Consider the following 18,821-nt stretch of genomic DNA (forward strand, 5'->3'; position numbering starts at 1 on the left):
CCGTGTGACATCACACCCCACCCCGGCTATGCAAGTCTATGGGAGGGGGTGTGACTGCCGGAGTATCGTGACGTCATGACTCCGCCCCCGCTATGCAAGTCTATGGGATGGGGCGTGACTGGCGGGGTGCAGACCATGGGGCCGGAGTATCGTGACGTCACCCCCCACCCCCGCTATGCAAGTCTATGGGAGGGGGTGTGACTGCCGGGTGCCGACCACGGGGCCGGAGTATCGTGACGTCATGACTCCGCCCCCGTGTGACATCACGCCCCACCCCCGCTATGCAAGTCTATGGGAGGGGGCGTGACTGCTGGAGTATCGTGCCGTCATGACTCCGCCCCCACTATGCAAGTCTATGGGAGGGGGCGTGACCCAAGAAGAATGGAGGCTGGAATCATTGCCAAAGGAGATTCACCTAAGTCCTGACTAAAGGGTATGAATACTTATGTCACTGCAGGATTCTAGTTTTTCCTTTTCAATAAATTAGTAAAGATTGAGGGCAGAATGATTGGGACACAAGGAGCATAAGAAAAGTGAAAGGGTCTGAATACTTTTTATATGTATTGTTTTTACCTAATTTTACAGCGGTGACTAAAGTCTGATCGGCCCTGATGATGAATTCTACGTCACTGGTTCATCAAAACCTGTAGGGACAAAAAAAAAAAACATACTTCATCCCTCAGGAGAACCTGATAAGTCTATGGATATGAGGGGAAGCCATCACTGAAGGTAAGTTGGCGTTGGTCTCTTTAGGAACCTGCATGGGGGAAGGTTCGGCTCTAAGATTTCGAGATTTTCCCCACATGTTTTAGTCACAGTTGATCCTGACTTTACCTCATCATGTCCGTACACATCTACGTGAATATATACGCAAGGCAGGAGGGGGAGGGGGTGTTCCTGCATCTGATTTTATCAATGGTGAACCAGCTTGTTCATGTGACACGGCCTGGTGACTGTCCATCCCATAATACATAATAAATATAAACACAGCGAGGTGGGGGGCACATCATGGGCCCCCCGAGAATGCAGCCGTCTCCAGCCTGAGGATTACCCCCCACCACCTCTCACACGAGGCAGTGCTGCTCCCCCTCCACATGAATCACGTTCCGTGTTATATTTGGACTGGAGGTTTTTTTTTTTTTGTTCAGTTTCCATGGCGACGCGGGGATGAGACAGACGGCACTTTGTGTGTGTGTGTGTGTGCGTGAGGGGCCGATGTGGTGGAACCTGAACCTCGACTACAACTGTGCCCCCCCACGAATAAAAAATTACCTCAGAATTGGGGGGGGGGGGGGGGGGGGGGTCGATGTCTGAGGCGACCGCTGATCTGTCAACAAGTGATCAGACCGATAATTGGGGATCGTGTTCACTATCTCACAATGGAGACAATACAAGAGTTTCAGAATGTCGTGAGAAAGCGCAAACGTTTAACGTTTCCCCAACCAGTGGGTTGCAAAACTACAACTCCCAGCATGCCCGGACAGCCTTTGGCTGTCCGGGCATGCTGGGAGTTGTAGTTTTGCAACAGCTGGAGGCACCCTGGTTGGGAAACATTCACCTATACTATATATTCCAACATGCTGGGAGTTGTAGTTTTGCAACAGCTGGAAGCACCCTGGTTGGGAAACACTGACGTATACTATATACTACTATATAGTCCAACATCCTGGGAGTTGTAGTTCTGCAACAGCTGGAGGCACCCTGGTTGGGAAACACTGACCTATACTATATACTACTATATAGTCCAACATCCTGGGAGTTGTAGTTTTGCAACAGCTGGAGGCACCCTTGGTGGGGAAACACTGGCCTATACTATATACTACTATATAGTCCAACATGCTGGGAGTTGTAGTTTTGCAACAGCTGGAGGCACCCTTGGTGGGGAAACACTGACCTATACTATATACTACTATATAGTCCAACATGCTGGGAGTTGTAGTTTTGCAACAGCTGGAGGCACCCTTGGTGGGGAAACACTGGCCTATACTATATACTACTATATAGATCAACATGCTGGAGGCACCCCTGGTTGGAAAACACTGGTCTATGCAGATACCAATCCCGCCAGCATTGACCTTAAAGTGGTACTCCACCCCTAGACATCTTATCCCCTATCCAAAGGATAGGGGATAAGATGTCTGATCGCAGGGGTCCCCCGCGATCTCGGCTGCGGAACGCTCCTCCCATAGACTTGTATTGAGGCGGCGTGGGAGTGACATCACAAGCCTCCAACCCGCATCGCCAGTTATCCGGCACAGCGGAGAGTTCGCTCCGTGCACCGGATGTCTGGCGTACCGCAGCAGAGATTGCGGGGGTCTCAAGGGGCGGGACCCTCAGAATCAAACATCTTATCCCCAATCCTTTGGATCAGATGTCTAGGGGCGGAGTACCCCTTTAATGAATATTCAGTACATGAATATAATGCAAGACCTACAGTGAAGACACGCACCTTGTCACCATCAATATCTCAGTGGGTCCACTGGCTCAGTACTGCCCCCTGCTGTACCCGATTGATAACACAACCACACAAAGTGACAATAAACACTTTATTTACAGGTTCTGATACAAAGATGACGTTGGATATATTTACAGCAGTCAGCGGCGGCGCCTCCTGTACAAGCTCAGGGTCATATATACAATTCGTACCCGATCAATGGCGCCTCCTCTATACAAGACTGTACACGGGGGGACCTGGTCATTATACACATATTACTGTACAGAACACCGGGGGGGGGGGTGGGGGGAGTCCCTGCAGGAGAAATCCCAACAGATTCAGACAGAGAAAGAGTTAAACAGTCATGAAACCTCACAGACAATACATGCATCATGGGAGTTGTAGTCCTCTACGGATCTTGAAAGGGGTTATACAGGAAAAAAAACGTTAGATAGATAGAGATATATATCTCAACTGGCTCCGGAAAGTTAAACAGATTTGTAAATTACTTCTATTAAAAAAATCTTAATCCTTTCAGTACTTATGAGCTTCTGAAGTTGAGTTGCTCTTTTCTGTCTAAGACCTCTCTGATGACACCTGTCTCTGGAACCGCCCACTTTAGAAGAAGTTTGCTATGAGGATTTGCTTCTAAACTGGGCGGTTCCCGAGACAGGTGTCATCAGAGAGGTCTTAGACAGAAAAGAACAACTCAACTTCAGAAGCTCATAAGTACTGAAAGGATTAACATTTTTTTTTTAATAGAAGTAATTTACAAATCTGTTTAACTTTCTGGAGCCAGTATAAAGTTTTTTACCTGGACAACCCCTTGAAGCTGCCATGATGCATTGAGGGAGTCAGCGGCGGCACTGAAGGAACACGACACCCGTCTCCTCTATTGTTCCCTGATATCAGCCACTTCAGGGTGTAGTGTTCTTCAATGGGATAAGAGACAGGAAGTGCAGAAGGGTTTATACCAGTGGTCTTCAACCTGCGGACCTCCAGATGTTGCAAAACTACAACTCCCAGCATGCCCGGACAGCCTACGGCTGTCCGGGCATGCTGGGAGATGTAGTTTTGCAACATCTGGAGGTCCGCAGGTTGAAGACCACTGGTTTATACCATGACTGTACATGTGGGACCCCCAGTGTGGATTTGGGGGGTTGCTGGTCACACAGTTGTCATGACCTTGAGTGACCCTGTGTGGAACCTCATAATTTTTTTCTTTAGGGCCTGAGACGCTTTTACCTTGAACATTTGGGGGCGCCCTTCAGCATCCCGGGGAGGGAGCTGCATTGGCCATACCAAGCCCCCTTCTTCCTCCTCTTCTTCCTCCTCGCCTTCTGAGCCCACCCTGGCTTCCCCCTCTGGGACCCCTGCACTAATCTCAGCCGTGGACCTCCACTTCCTGCAGGGGGGGCCAATTCTTGCGGTCGGGGCCCTTCCTTCTCTCCCCAGGGTGTAGCAGCGGTTGCCATCTTGAATATGGTCTCGAGGGTCCCCCCACTCCTGCACGAAGCCCTGTGGGTCGGCCCAGCCCTCGGTGCGAGCCCTGTTATTAGCCCAGCTCTCTTTATAATTTCGGGGATTGACCCAGCCATCTAGGTGGCCCCTGGAGCCCTGCCACACTTCTGGAGGGACCCGGGGGTCCATGGTCTCCTCTGGAGGCGGGGCAGGGTCCCTTAGGCTCGTTTCCGAGAGTGACCTCGGTGTCCTCCGTCCGCCTCTTTTTCTCGGCGGCTCCTCTGCCGAAAGGCATTTCCTTGGAGGTTTTGGTGGAGACCCTTCCACGCTGTGGCCCTTTAAGAGAGGCGGGTGCTTTCTGCGGGGGCCACGGTGAGTTGGGGTGTAGGAGGTGCTGGCCATTCTACACACTGGGGCCGGGGCTGGAGCGGGAGGACGGTCGGCAGAGACGGAACGCAGGTACGGAGCTCGGAGCTGGCGACGGAGGAGAGAAAGGATATAGCCTTCAGCCCGGCGAGCAGGAGGTGGCGGAGGGGGAGGGGGAGGTGGGGATGAAGGGGAAGGGTAAGGGGCAGACATGGAGCGGGGCACCAGAAGACGAGAAGAAGAGGAACGAGGGTGATGGGATCCCACAACCAGGTCACCTGAGGGCAGAAAGAAGAGTGGGGCAGTTACATACAGAAGAGGAGAAGCCACAGGAGCTGAGAGGGGACTCGCCGTCACGGCCCTCACCTGCGCTCTTTGGGCGCTCACTGGCATAATGCATCCGAGCCTCCGCCTGGCCCACCCGGGGGGCTCGGTCCAGGAACACGTCACATGATTCGGGACCATCGGCTTCATACTCTGCTGCTGAGAGAGATGGAGAAAAACAATGAGAACAGATGCAAAACATACAGAACCCCCAACTACTGCCCTGTCCAGTGTATACACCAGTGTAGACCCCCAACTACTGCCCTGTCCAGTATATACCAGTGTAGACCCCCCAACTACTGCCCTGTCCAGTGTATACACCAGTGTAGACCCCCCAACTACTGCCCTGTCCAGTGTATACACCAGTGTAGACCCCCCCCCAACTACTGCCCTGTCCAGTGTATACACCAGTGTAGACCCCCCAACTACTGCCCTGTCCAGTGTATATACCAGTGTAGACCCCCCAACTACTGCCCTGTCCAGTGTATACACCAGTGTAGACCCCCAACTACTGCCCTGTCCAGTATATACCAGTGTAGACCCCCCAACTACTGCTCTGTCCAGTGTATACACCAGTGTAGACCCCCCCAACTACTGCCCTGTCCAGTGTATACATCAGTGTAGACCCCCCCCCCCCAACTACTGCCCTGTCCAGTGTATACACCAGTGTAGACCCCCCAACTACTGCACTGTCCAGTGTATACACCAGTGTAGACCCCCCAACTACTGCACTGTCCAGTGTATACACCAGTGTAGACCCCCAACTACTGCACTGTCCAGTGTATACACCAGTGTAGACCCCCAACTACTGCACTGTCCAGTGTATACACCAGTGTAGACCCCCCCAACTACTGCACTGTCCAGTGTATACACCAGTGTAGACCCCCCAACTACTGCACTGTCCAGTGTATACACCAGTGTAGACCCCCCCAACTACTGCCCTGTCCAGTGTATACACCAGTGTAGACCCCCCCAACTACTGCCCTGTCCAGTGTATCCACCAGTGTAGACCCCCCCCCCAACTACTGCCCTGTCCAGTGTATACACCAGTGTAGACCCCCCAACTACTGCCCTGTCCAGTGTATACACCAGTGTAGACCCCCCAACTACTGCTCTGTCCAGTGTATACACCAGTGTAGACCCCCCCAACTACTGCACTGTCCAGTATATACACCATTGTAGACCCCCAACTACTGCCCTGTCCAGTGTATACACCAGTGTAGACCCCCAACTACTGCCCTGTCCAGTATATACCAGTGTAGACCCCCCAACTACTGCCCTGTCCAGTGTATACACCAGTGTAGCCCCCCCCCCCCCCAACTACTGCCCTGTCCAGTGTATACATCAGTGTAGACCCCCCCCCCCCAACTACTGCACTGTCCAGTGTATACACCAGTGTAGACCCCCCAACTACTGCACTGTCCAGTGTATACACCAGTGTAGACCCCCCAACTACTGCACTGTCCAGTGTATACACCAGTGTAGACCCCCCAACTACTGCACTGTCCAGTGTATACACCAGTGTAGACCCCCAACTACTGCCCTGTCCAGTATATACCAGTGTAGACCCCCCAACTACTGCCCTGTCCAGTGTATACACCAGTGTAGACCCCCCCAACTACTGCCCTGTCCAGTGTATACATCAGTGTAGACCCCCCCCCCAACTACTGCCCTGTCCAGTGTATACACCAGTGTAGACCCCCCAACTACTGCTCTGTCCAGTGTATACACCAGTGTAGACCCCCCAACTACTGCCCTGTCCAGTGTATACACCAGTGTAGACCCCCCAACTACTGCACTGTCCAGTGTATACACCAGTGTAGACCCCCCCCAACTACTGCCCTGTCCAGTGTATACACCAGTGTAGACCCCCCAACTACTGCCCTGTCCAGTGTATACACCAGTGTAGACCCCCCAACTACTGCTCTGTCCAGTGTATACACCAGTGTAGACCCCCCCAACTACTGCACTGTCCAGTATATACACCATTGTAGACCCCCAACTACTGCCCTGTCCAGTGTATACACCAGTGTAGACCCCCAACTACTGCTCTGTCCAGTGTATACACCAGTGTAGACCCCCCCCAACTACTGCACTGTCCAGTGTATACACCAGTGTAGACCCCCCAACTACTGCACTGTCCAGTGTATACACCAGTGTAGACCCCCAACTACTGCACTGTCCAGTGTATACACCAATGTAGACCCCCCAACTACTGCACTGTCCAGTGTATACACCAGTGTAGACCCCCCCAACTACTGCACTGTCCAGTGTATACACCAGTGTAGACCCCCCAACTACTGCACTGTCCAGTGTATACACCAGTGTAGACCCCCCCAACTACTGCCCTGTCCAGTGTATACACCAGTGTAGACCCCCCAACTACTGCACTGTCCAGTGTATACACCAGTGTAGACCCCCCAACTACTGCACTGTCCAGTGTATACACCAGTGTAGACCCCCCAACTACTGCACTGTCCAGTGTATACACCAGTGTAGACCCCCCAACTACTGCACTGTCCAGTGTATACACCAGTGTAGACCCCCCCAACTACTGCCCTGTCCAGTGTATACACCAGTGTAGACCCCCCAACTACTGCACTGTCCAGTGTATACACCAGTGTAGACCCCCCAACTACTGCACTGTCCAGTGTATACACCAGTGTAGACCCCCCAACTACTGCACTGTCCAGTGTATACACCAGTGTAGACCCCCCAACTACTGCACTGTCCAGTGTATACACCAGTGTAGACCCCCAACTACTGCCCTGTCCAGTGTATACACCAGTGTAGACCCCCCCAACTACTGCCCTGTCCAGTGTATACACCAGTGTAGACCCCCCAACTACTACACTGTCCAGTGTATACACCAGTGTAGACCCCCAACTACTGCCCTGTCCAGTGTATACACCAGTGTAGACCCCCCCAACTACTGCCCTGTCCAGTGTATACACCAGTGTAGACCCCCCCCAACTACTGCCCTGTCCAGTGTATACACCAGTGTAGACCCCCCCCAACTACTGCCCTGTCCAGTGTATACACCAGTGTAGACCCCCCCAACTACTGCCCTGTCCAGTGTATACACCAGTGTAGACCCCCCAACTACTGCACTGTCCAGTGTATACACCAGTGTAGACCCCCCAACTACTGCACTGTCCAGTGTATACACCAGTGTAGACCCCCCAACTACTGCACTGTCCAGTGTATACACCAGTGTAGACCCCCAACTACTGCCCTGTCCAGTGTATACACCAGTGTAGACCCCCCCAACTACTGCCCTGTCCAGTGTATACACCAGTGTAGACCCCCCCCAACTACTGCCCTGTCCAGTGTATACACCAGTGTAGACCCCCCCCAACTACTGCCCTGTCCAGTGTATACACCAGTGTAGACCCCCCCAACTACTGCCCTGTCCAGTGTATACACCAGTGTAGACCCCCCAACTACTGCTCTGTCCAGTGTATACACCATTGTAGACCCCCAACTACTGCCCTGTCCAGTGTATACACCAGTGTAGACCCCCCCAACTACTGCTCTGTCCAGTGTATACACCAGTGTAGACCCCCCCCCCCAACTACTGCACTGTCCAGTGTATACACCAGTGTAGACCCCCCAACTACTGCACTGTCCAGTATATACCAGTGTAGACCCCCAACTACTGCACTGTCCAGTGTATACACCAATGTAGACCCCCCAACTACTGCACTGTCCAGTGTATACACCAGTGTAGACCCCTCCAACTACTGCACTGTCCAGTATATACCAGTGTAGACCCCCAACTACTGCACTGTCCAGTGTATACACCAGTGTAGACCCCCCCCCCAACTATTGCCCTGTCCAGTGTATACACCAGTGTAGACCCCCCAACTACTGCACTGTCCAGTGTATACACCAGTGTAGACCCCCCAACTACTGCACTGTCCAGTGTATACACCAGTGTAGACCCCCCCAACTACTGCCCTGTCCAGTGTATACACCAGTGTAGACCCCCCAACTACTGCACTGTCCAGTGTATACACCAGTGTAGACCCCCCAACTACTGCACTGTCCAGTGTATACACCAGTGTAGACCCCCCAACTACTGCACTGTCCAGTGTATACACCAGTGTAGACCCCCCCAACTACTGCACTGTCCAGTATATACACCATTGTAGACCCCCAACTACTGCACTGTCCAGTGTATACACCAGTGTAGACCCCCCAACTACTGCACTGTCCAGTATATACCAGTGTAGACCCCCAACTACTGCACTGTCCAGTGTATACACCAATGTAGACCCCCCCAACTACTGCACTGTCCAGTGTATACACCAGTGTAGACCCCTCCAACTACTGCACTGTCCAGTATATACCAGTGTAGACCCCCAACTACTGCACTGTCCAGTGTATACACCAGTGTAGACCCCCCAACTATTGCCCTGTCCAGTGTATACACCAGTGTAGACCCCCCAACTACTGCACTGTCCAGTGTATACACCAGTGTAGACCCCCCAACTACTGCACTGTCCAGTGTATACACCAGTGTAGACCCCCCCAACTACTGCCCTGTCCAGTGTATACACCAGTGTAGACCCCCCAACTACTGCACTGTCCAGTGTATACACCAGTGTAGACCCCCCAACTACTGCACTGTCCAGTGTATACACCAGTGTAGACCCCCCAACTACTGCACTGTCCAGTGTATACACCAGTGTAGACCCCCAACTACTGCCCTGTCCAGTGTATACACCAGTGTAGACCCCCCAACTACTGCTCTGTCCAGTGTATACACCAGTGTAGACCCCCAACTACTGCTCTGTCCAGTGTATACACCAGTGTAGACCCCCAACTACTGCACTGTCCAGTGTATACACCAGTGTAGACCCCACAACTACTGCACTGTCCAGTATATACCAGTGTATACACCAGTGTAGACCCCACAACTACTGCACTGTCCAGTATATACCAGTGTAGACCCCCAACTACTGCACTGTCCAGTGTATACACCAGTGTAGACCCCCCAACTATTGCCCTGTCCAGTGTATACACCAGTGTAGACCCCCCAACTACTGCACTGTCCAGTGTATACACCAGTGTAGACCCCCCAACTACTGCACTGTCCAGTGTATACACCAGTGTAGACCCCCCCAACTACTGCCCTGTCCAGTGTATACACCAGTGTAGACCCCCCAACTACTGCACTGTCCAGTGTATACACCAGTGTAGACCCCCCAACTACTGCACTGTCCAGTGTATACACCAGTGTAGACCCCCCAACTACTGCACTGTCCAGTGTATACACCAGTGTAGACCCCCAACTACTGCCCTGTCCAGTGTATACACCAGTGTAGACCCCCCAACTACTGCTCTGTCCAGTGTATACACCAGTGTAGACCCCCAACTACTGCTCTGTCCAGTGTATACACCAGTGTAGACCCCCAACTACTGCACTGTCCAGTGTATACACCAGTGTAGACCCCACAACTACTGCACTGTCCAGTATATACCAGTGTATACACCAGTGGTATTTGTGACTACAACCCTCAGCAGTAAGTGGCTGCAGAATGTTCTGTGTCTGCAGGACTGTAGTGTGTGGGTGTACGGCAGCTGGGTCAAGTAGGTGGGCACAAGGCTCATGTGGGCCTATATACAATGCTCAGTCCTATAAATACACCTCTCTATCTGCAGCCGACATCAAACAGTCCGAGAACCAAAGGAAAAGTCCAGGAGGAGGTCACCAGACACCAAGTTATCAACACAGTCTACAACAAACGGTTAATTTCCATCCTGCCCCCCTGATACTTCAGGAGTGATGGGCGCTGGGCACGGTCTGCTGGGCAGGGGAAGGAAAACATCCAGATCCACACGTGCACTGGGCAGGAATGAACACGACCGCTCAATCATCTCATACAATCCTGGAGGAGGAAAACCTACAAATCCAAAGCTGAGGCACCATCTACAGAACACAGATCCGGTGGCAACGGGACCACTCCTGCCCAAACTGAGCAGCTGCCACAGGAGAACCGGGGACAACAGATCAGTGATGGGCAGCACTATTTCCTACCAACCCAATGTGTGCAGCGCGGGTGGCCAGGGAGGATGGAGGAGGTGGTAGTGATGGGGTCAGGGAGGTTGGAGGAGGTGGTAGTGATGGGGTCAGGGAGGTTGGAGGAGGTGGTAGTGGTGGGGTCAGGGAGGATGGAGGAGGTGGTAGTGATGGGGTCAGGGAGGATGGAGGAGGTGGTAGTGATGGGGCCAGGGAGGATGGAGGAGGTGGTAGTGATGGGGTCAGGGAGGATGGAGGAGGTGGTAGTGATGGGGCCAGGGAGGATGGAGGAGGTGGTAGTGATGGGGTCAGGGAGGATGGAGGAGGTGGTAGTGATGGGGTCAGGGAGGATGGAGGAGGTGGTAGTGATGGGGCCAGGGAGGATGGAGGAGGTGGTAGTGATGGGGTCAGGGAGGACGGAGGAGGTGGTAGTGATGGGGTCAGGGAGGACGGAGGAGGTGGTAGTGATGGGGTCAGGGAGGTCGGAGGAGGTGGTAGTGATGGGGTCAGGGAGGATGGAGGAGGTGGCAGTGATGGGGTCAGGTAGGAGGTGGTAGTGATGGGGTCAGGGAGGATGGAGGAGGTGGTAGTGATGGGGTCAGGGAGGTTGGAGGAGGTGGTAGTGATGGGGTCAGGGAGGTTGGAGGAGGTGGTAGTGATGGGGTCATGGAGGATGGAGGAGGTGGTAGTGATGGGGTCATGGAGGATGGAGGAGGTGGTAGTGATGGGGTCAGGGAGGTTGGAGGAGGTGGTAGTGATGGGGTCAGGTAGGATGGAGGAGGGCGCAGTGATGGGGTCATGGAGGATGGAGGAGGTGGCAGTGATGGGGTCATGGAGGATGGAGGAGGTGGTAGTGATGGGGTCAGGGAGGATGGAGGAGGTGGTAGTGATGGGGTCAGGGAGGATGGAGGAGGTGGTAGTGATGGGGTCAGGGAGGTCGGAGGAGGTGGTAGTGATGGGGTCAGGGAGGTCGGAGGAGGTGGTAGTGATGGGGTCAGGGAGGTCGGAGGAGGTGGTAGTGATGGGGTCAGGGAGGTCGGAGGAGGTGTTAGTGATGGGGACAGGGAGGTTGGAGGAGGTGGTAGTGATGGGGACAGGGAGGTTGGAGGAGGTGGTAGTGATGGGGTCATGGAGGTTGGAGGAGGTGGCCGTCATGGGGTCAGGGAGGAGGTGGTAGTGATGGGGTCAGGGAGGTTGGAGGAGGTGGTAGTGATGGGGTCAGGGAGGTTGGAGAAGGTGGTAGTGATGGGGTCAGGGAGGTTGGAGGAGGTGGTAGTGATGGGGTCAGGGAGGTTGGAGGAGGTGGTAGTGATGGGGTCAGGGAGGTTGGAGGAGGTGGCAGTGATGGGGTCATGGAGGAGGTGGTAGTGATGGGGTCATGGAGGTTGGAGGAGGTGGTAGTGATGGGGTCAGGGAGGTTGGAGGAGGTGGTAGTGATGGGGTCAGGGAGGTTGGAGGAGGTGGTAGTGGTGGGGTCAGGGAGGTTGGAGGAGGTGGTAGTGATGGGGTCAGGGAGGTTGGAGGAGGTGGCAGTGATGGGGTCATGGAGGAGGTGGTAGTGATGGGGTCAGGGAGGTTGGAGGAGGTGGTAGTGATGGGGTCAGGGAGGTTGGAGGAGGTGGTAGTGATGGGGTCAGGGAGGTTGGAGGAGGTGGCAGTGATGGGGTCAGCGAGGTTGGAGGAGGTGGTAGTGATGGGGTCAGGGAGGTTGGAGGAGGTGGTAGTGATGGGGTCAGGGAGGTTGGAGGAGGTGGAAGTGATGGGGTCAGGGAGGTTGGAGGAGGTGGTAGTGATGGGGTCAGGGAGGTTGGAGGAGGTGGTAGTGATGGGGTCAGGGAGGTTGGAGGAGGTGGTAGTGATGGGGTCAGGGAGGAGGTGGTAGTGATGGGGTCAGGGAGGTTGGAGGAGGTGGTAGTGATGGGGTCAGGGAGGTTGGAGGAGGTGGTAGTGATGGGGTCAGGGAGGTTGGAGGAGGTGGTAGTGATGGGGACAGGGAGGTTGGAGGAGGTGGTAGTGATGGGGTCAGGGAGGTTGGAGGAGGTGGCAGTGATGGGGTCATGGAGGAGGTGGTAGTGATGGGGTCAGGGAGGTTGGAGGAGGTGGTAGTGATGGGGGTCAGGGAGGTTGGAGGAGGTGGTAGTGATGGGGTCAGGGAGGTTGGAGGAGGTGGTAGTGATGGGGTCAGGGAGGTTGGAGGAGGTGGTAGTGATGGGGTCAGCGAGGTTGGAGGAGGTGGTAGTGATGGGGTCAGGGAGGTTGGAGGAGGTGGTAGTGATGGGGTCAGGGAGGTTGGAGGAGGTGGTAGTGATGGGGTCAGGGAGGTTGGAGGAGGTGGTAGTGATGGGGTCAGGGAGGTTGGAGGAGGTGGTAGTGATGGGGTCAGGGAGGTTGGAGGAGGTGGTAGTGATGGGGTCAGGGAGGTTGGAGGAGGTGGCAGTGATGGGGTCATGGAGGAGGTGGTAGTGATGGGGTCAGGGAGGTTGGAGGAGGTGGTAGTGATGGGGTCAGGGAGGTTGGAGGAGGTGGTAGTGATGGGGTCAGGGAGGATGGAGGAGGTGGTAGTGATGGGGTCAGGGAGGTTGGAGGAGGTGGTAGTGATGGGGACAGGGAGGTTGGAGGAGGTGGTAGTGATGGGGTCAGGGAGGTTGGAGGAGGTGGCAGTGATGGGGTCATGGAGGAGGTGGTAGTGATGGGGTCAGGGAGGTTGGAGGAGGTGGTAGTGATGGGGTCAGGGAGGTTGGAGGAGGTGGTAGTGATGGGGTCAGGGAGGTTGGAGGAGGTGGCAGTGATGGGGTCATGGAGGAGGTGGTAGTGATGGGGTCATGGAGGTTGGAGGAGGTGGTAGTGATGGGGTCAGGGAGGTTGGAGGAGGTGGTAGTGGTGGGGTCAGGGAGGTTGGAGGAGGTGGTAGTGATGGGGTCAGGGAGGTTGGAGGAGGTGGTAGTGATGGGGTCAGGGAGGATGGAGGAGGTGGCAGTGATGGGGTCATGGAGGAGGTGGCAGTGATGGGGTCATGGAGGAGGTGGTAGTGATGGGGTCAGGGAGGTTGGAGGAGGTGGTAGTGATGGGGTCAGGGAGGTTGGAGGAGGTGGTAGTGATGGGGTCAGGGAGGTTGGAGGAGGTGGTAGTGATGGGGTCAGGGAGGTTGGAGGAGGTGGTAGTGATGGGGTCAGGGAGGTTGGAGGAGGTGGTAGTGATGGGGTCAGGGAGGTTGGAGGAGGTGGTAGTGATGGGGTCAGGGAGGTTGGAGGAGGTGGTAGTGATGGGGTCAGGGAGGTTGGAGGAGGTGGTAGTGATGGGGTCAGGGAGGTTGGAGGAGGTGGTAGTGATGGGGTCAGGGAGGTTGGAGGAGGTGGTAGTGATGGGGTCAGGGAGGTTGGAGGAGGTGGTAGTGATGGGGTCAGGGAGGTTGGAGGAGGTGGTAGTGATGGGGTCAGGGAGGTTGGAGGAGGTGGTAGTGATGGGGTCAGGGAGGTTGGAGGAGGTGGTAGTGATGGGGTCAGGGAGGTTGGAGGAGGTGGTAGTGATGGGGTCAGGGAGGTTGGAGGAGGCGGTAGTGATGGGGTCATGGAGGAGGCGGTAGTGATGGGGTCATGGAGGATGGAGGAGGTGGTAGTGATGGGGTCATGGAGGAGGTGGTAGTGATGGGGTCAGGGAGGTTGGAGGAGGTGGTAGTGATGGGGTCAGGGAGGTTGGAGGAGGTGGTAGTGATGGGGTCAGCGAGGTTGGAGGAGGTGGTAGTGATGGGGTCAGGGAGGTTGGAGGAGGTGGTAGTGATGGGGTCAGGGAGGTTGGAGGAGGTGGTAGTGATGGGGTCAGGGAGGTTGGAGGAGGTGGTAGTGATGGGGTCAGGGAGGTTGGAGGAGGTGGTAGTGATGGGGTCAGGGAGGTTGGAGGAGGTGGTAGTGATGGGGTCAGGGAGGTTGGAGGAGGTGGTAGTGATGGGGTCAGGGAGGTTGGAGGAGGTGGTAGTGATGGGGTCAGGGAGGTTGGAGGAGGTGGTAGTGATGGGGTCAGGGAGGTTGGAGGAGGTGGTAGTGATGGGGTCAGGGAGGTTGGAGGAGGTGGTAGTGATGGGGTCAGGGAGGTTGGAGGAGGTGGCAGTGATGGGGTCATGGAGGAGGTGGTAGTGATGGGGTCAGGGAGGTTGGAGGAGGTGGTAGTGATGGGGTCAGGGAGGTTGGAGGAGGTGGTAGTGATGGGGTCAGGGAGGTTGGAGGAGGTGGTAGTGATGGGGTCAGGGAGGTTGGAGGAGGTGGTAGTGATGGGGTCAGGGAGGTTGGAGGAGGTGGCAGTGATGGGGTCAGGGAGGAGGTGGTAGTGATGGGGTCATGGAGGTTGGAGGAGGTGGTAGTGATGGGGTCAGGGAGGTTGGAGGAGGTGGTAGTGATGGGGTCAGGGAGGTTGGAGGAGGTGGTAGTGGTGGGGTCAGGGAGGTTGGAGGAGGTGGTAGTGATGGGGTCAGGGAGGTTGGAGGAGGTGGCAGTGATGGGGTCATGGAGGAGGTGGTAGTGATGGGGTCATGGAGGAGGTGGTAGTGATGGGGTCAGGGAGGTTGGAGGAGGTGGTAGTGATGGGGTCAGGGAGGTTGGAGGAGGTGGTAGTGATGGGGTCAGGGAGGTTGGAGGAGGTGGCAGTGATGGGGTCAGGGAGGAGGTGGTAGTGATGGGGTCAGGGAGGAGGTGGTAGTGATGGGGTCATGGAGGTTGGAGGAGGTGGTAGTGATGGGGTCAGGGAGGTTGGAGGAGGTGGTAGTGATGGGGTCAGGGAGGTTGGAGGAGGTGGTAGTGATGGGGTCAGGGAGGTTGGAGGAGGTGGTAGTGATGGGGTCAGCGAGGTTGGAGGAGGTGGTAGTGATGGGGTCAGGGAGGTTGGAGGAGGTGGTAGTGATGGGGTCAGGGAGGTTGGAGGAGGTGGTAGTGATGGGGTCAGGGAGGTTGGAGGAGGTGGTAGTGATGGGGTCAGGGAGGTTGGAGGAGGTGGTAGTGATGGGGTCAGGGAGGTTGGAGGAGGTGGTAGTGATGGGGTCAGGGAGGTTGGAGGAGGTGGCAGTGATGGGGTCATGGAGGAGGTGGTAGTGATGGGGTCAGGGAGGTTGGAGGAGGTGGTAGTGATGGGGTCAGGGAGGTTGGAGGAGGTGGTAGTGATGGGGTCAGGGAGGTTGGAGGGGTGGTAGTGATGGGGTCAGGGAGGTTGGAGGAGGTGGTAGTGATGGGGTCAGGGAGGTTGGAGGAGGTGGTAGTGATGGGGTCAGGGAGGTTGGAGGAGGTGGTAGTGATGGGGTCAGGGAGGTTGGAGGAGGTGGTAGTGATGGGGTCAGGGAGGTTGGAGGAGGTGGTAGTGATGGGGTCAGGGAGGTTGGAGGAGGTGGTAGTGATGGGGTCAGGGAGGTTGGAGGTGGCGGCAGTGATGGGGTCATGGAGGAGGTGGTAGTGATGGGGTCATGGAGGTTGGAGGAGGTGGTAGTGATGGGGTCAGGGAGGTTGGAGGAGGTGGTAGTGATGGGGTCAGGGAGGTTGGAGGAGGTGGTAGTGATGGGGTCAGGGAGGTTGGAGGAGGTGGTAGTGATGGGGTCAGGGAGGTTGGAGGAGGTGGTAGTGGTGGGGTCAGGGAGGTTGGAGGAGGTGGTAGTGATGGGGGTCAGGGAGGTTGGAGGAGGTGGTAGTGATGGGGTCAGGGAGGTTGGAGGAGGTGGTAGTGATGGGGTCAGGGAGGTTGGAGGAGGTGGTAGTGATGGGGTCAGGGAGGTTGGAGGAGGTGGTAGTGATGGGGTCAGGGAGGTTGGAGGAGGTGGCAGTGATGGGGTCATGGAGGAGGTGGTAGTGATGGGGTCAGGGAGGTTGGAGGAGGTGGTAGTGATGGGGTCAGGGAGGTTGGAGGAGGTGGTAGTGATGGGGTCAGGGAGGTTGGAGGAGGTGGTAGTGATGGGGTCAGGGAGGTTGGAGGAGGTGGTAGTGATGGGGTCAGGGAGGTTGGAGGTGGCGGCAGTGATGGGGTCATGGAGGAGGTGGTAGTGATGGGGTCATGGAGGTTGGAGGAGGTGGTAGTGATGGGGTCAGGGAGGTTGGAGGAGGTGGTAGTGATGGGGTCAGGGAGGTTGGAGGAGGTGGTAGTGATGGGGTCAGGGAGGTTGGAGGAGGTGGTAGTGATGGGGTCAGGGAGGTTGGAGGAGGTGGTAGTGGTGGGGTCAGGGAGGGTTGGAGGAGGTGGTAGTGATGGGGTCAGGGAGGTTGGAGGAGGTGGTAGTGATGGGGTCAGGGAGGTTGGAGGAGGTGGTAGTGATGGGGTCAGGGAGGTTGGAGGAGGTGGTAGTGATGGGGTCAGGGAGGTTGGAGGAGGTGGTAGTGATGGGGTCAGGGAGGTTGGAGGAGGTGGCAGTGATGGGGTCATGGAGGAGGTGGTAGTGATGGGGTCAGGGAGGTTGGAGGAGGTGGTAGTGATGGGGTCAGGGAGGTTGGAGGAGGTGGTAGTGATGGGGTCAGGGAGGTTGGAGGAGGTGGTAGTGATGGGGTCAGGGAGGTTGGAGGAGGTGGTAGTGATGGGGTCAGGGAGGTTGGAGGAGGTGGTAGTGATGGGGTCAGGGAGGTTGGAGGAGGTGGTAGTGATGGGGTCAGGGAGGTTGGAGGAGGTGGTAGTGATGGGGTCAGGGAGGTTGGAGGAGGTGGGTAGTGATGGGGTCAGGGAGGTTGGAGGAGGTGGTAGTGATGGGGTCAGGGGAGGTTGGAGGAGGTGGTAGTGATGGGGTCAGGTAGGTTGGAGGAGGTGGTAGTGATGGGGTCATGGAGGATGGAGGAGGTGGTAGTGATGGGGTCAGGGAGGATGGAGGAGGTGGTAGTGATGGGGTCAGGGAGGTTGGAGGAGGTGGTAGTGATGGGGTCAGGGAGGTTGGAGGAGGTGGTAGTGATGGGGGTCAGGGAGGTTGGAGGAGGTGGTAGTGATGGGGTCAGGGAGGTTGGAGGAGGTGGTAGTTGTGTCTGGCACTAGGATCTTTGTGTTTCTGTGTTAACACTAAACTGCCCTGTACATACAGCAGGCCCCCCATCCCCCTCTGCCTCATACATACAGCAGGCCCCCCATCCCCCCTCTGCCTCATACATACAGCAGGCCCCCCCATCCCCCTCTGCCTCATACATACAGCAGGCCCCCCCCATCCCCCTCTGCCTCATGCATACAGCAGGCCCCCCATCCCCCTCTGCCTCATGCATACAGCAGGCCCCCCCATCCCCCTCTGCCTCATACATACAGCAGTCCCCCGGCCCCCTCTGCCTCATACATACAGCAGGCCCCCCCATCCCCCTCTGCCTCATACATACAGCAGGCCCCCCATCCCACCTCTGCCTCATACATACAGCAGGCCCCCGGCCCCCTCTGCCTCATACATACAGCAGTCCCACCGGCCCCCCTCTGCCTCATACATACAGCAGGCCCCCCCCATCCCCCTCTGCCTCATACATACAGCAGGCCCCCCCATCCCCCTCTGCCTCATACATACAGCAGGCCCCCCATCCCCCTCTGCCCTCATACATACAGCAGGCCCCCGGCCCCCTCTGCCTCATACATACAGCAGGCCCCCCATCCCCCTCTGCCCTCATACATACAGCAGGCCCCCCCATCCCCCTCTGCCTCATACATACAGCAGGCCCCCCCATCCCCCTCTGCCTCATACATACAGCAGGCCCCCCATCCCCCCTCTGCCTCATACATACAGCAGGCCCCCCATCCCCCTCTGCCTCATACATACAGCAGGCCCCCCATCCCCCTCTGCCTCATACATACAGCAGGCCCCCCATCCCCCTCTGCCTCATACATACAGCAGGCCCCCCATCCCCCCTCTGCCTCATACATACAGCAGGCCCCCCCATCCCCCTCTGCCTCATACATACAGCAGGCCCCCCCATCCCCCCTCTGCCCTCATACATACAGCAGGCCCCCCATCCCCCTCTGCCTCATACATACAGCAGGCCCCCCCATCCCCCTCTGCCTCATACATACAGCAGGCCCCCCCATCCCCCTCTGCCTCATACATACAGCAGGCCCCCCCATCCCCCTCTGCCTCATACATACAGCAGGCCCCCCCATCCCCCCTCTGCCTCATGACATACAGCAGGCCCCCCCATCCCCCCTCTGCCTCATACATACAGCAGGCCCCCCCATCCCCCTCTGCCTCATACATACAGCAGCCCCCTCCCCCTCCCCTCCCCGGCCCCCTCT

The 18,821-nt window shown here is 56.3% G+C and overlaps 1 protein-coding gene across 4 annotated transcripts in view; it reads right to left on the reverse strand.

Moving 5' to 3' along the window:
* Positions 1-3,168: 3,168 nt before the first annotated feature.
* Positions 3,169-18,821, reverse strand: part of DACT3 (dishevelled binding antagonist of beta catenin 3) — a 31,857-nt gene continuing 16,204 nt past the window's right edge. Inside the window, exons 3-5 of one of the 4 annotated variants that reach the window (XR_008847659.1) lie at positions 4,628-4,744; positions 3,541-4,539; positions 3,169-3,430 (exon numbers count right to left, since the gene is read on the reverse strand). Coding sequence is in view for 3 of the 4 variants with exons in the window: in XM_056538598.1 (XP_056394573.1) it covers positions 3,602-4,539; positions 4,628-4,744 (1,055 nt within the window). In the remaining variant the exon portion in view is untranslated. Of the gene's footprint in view, positions 3,431-3,515; positions 4,540-4,627; positions 4,745-18,821 lie in introns of those variants that run through there. The other 3 variants (XM_056538598.1, XM_056538599.1, XM_056538597.1) reach the window with 3 other exon arrangements.

Source organism: Hyla sarda, chromosome 9 (assembly GCF_029499605.1).
Source record: "Hyla sarda isolate aHylSar1 chromosome 9, aHylSar1.hap1, whole genome shotgun sequence".
In the NCBI taxonomy this organism is placed as follows: Eukaryota; Metazoa; Chordata; class Amphibia; order Anura; family Hylidae; genus Hyla; species Hyla sarda.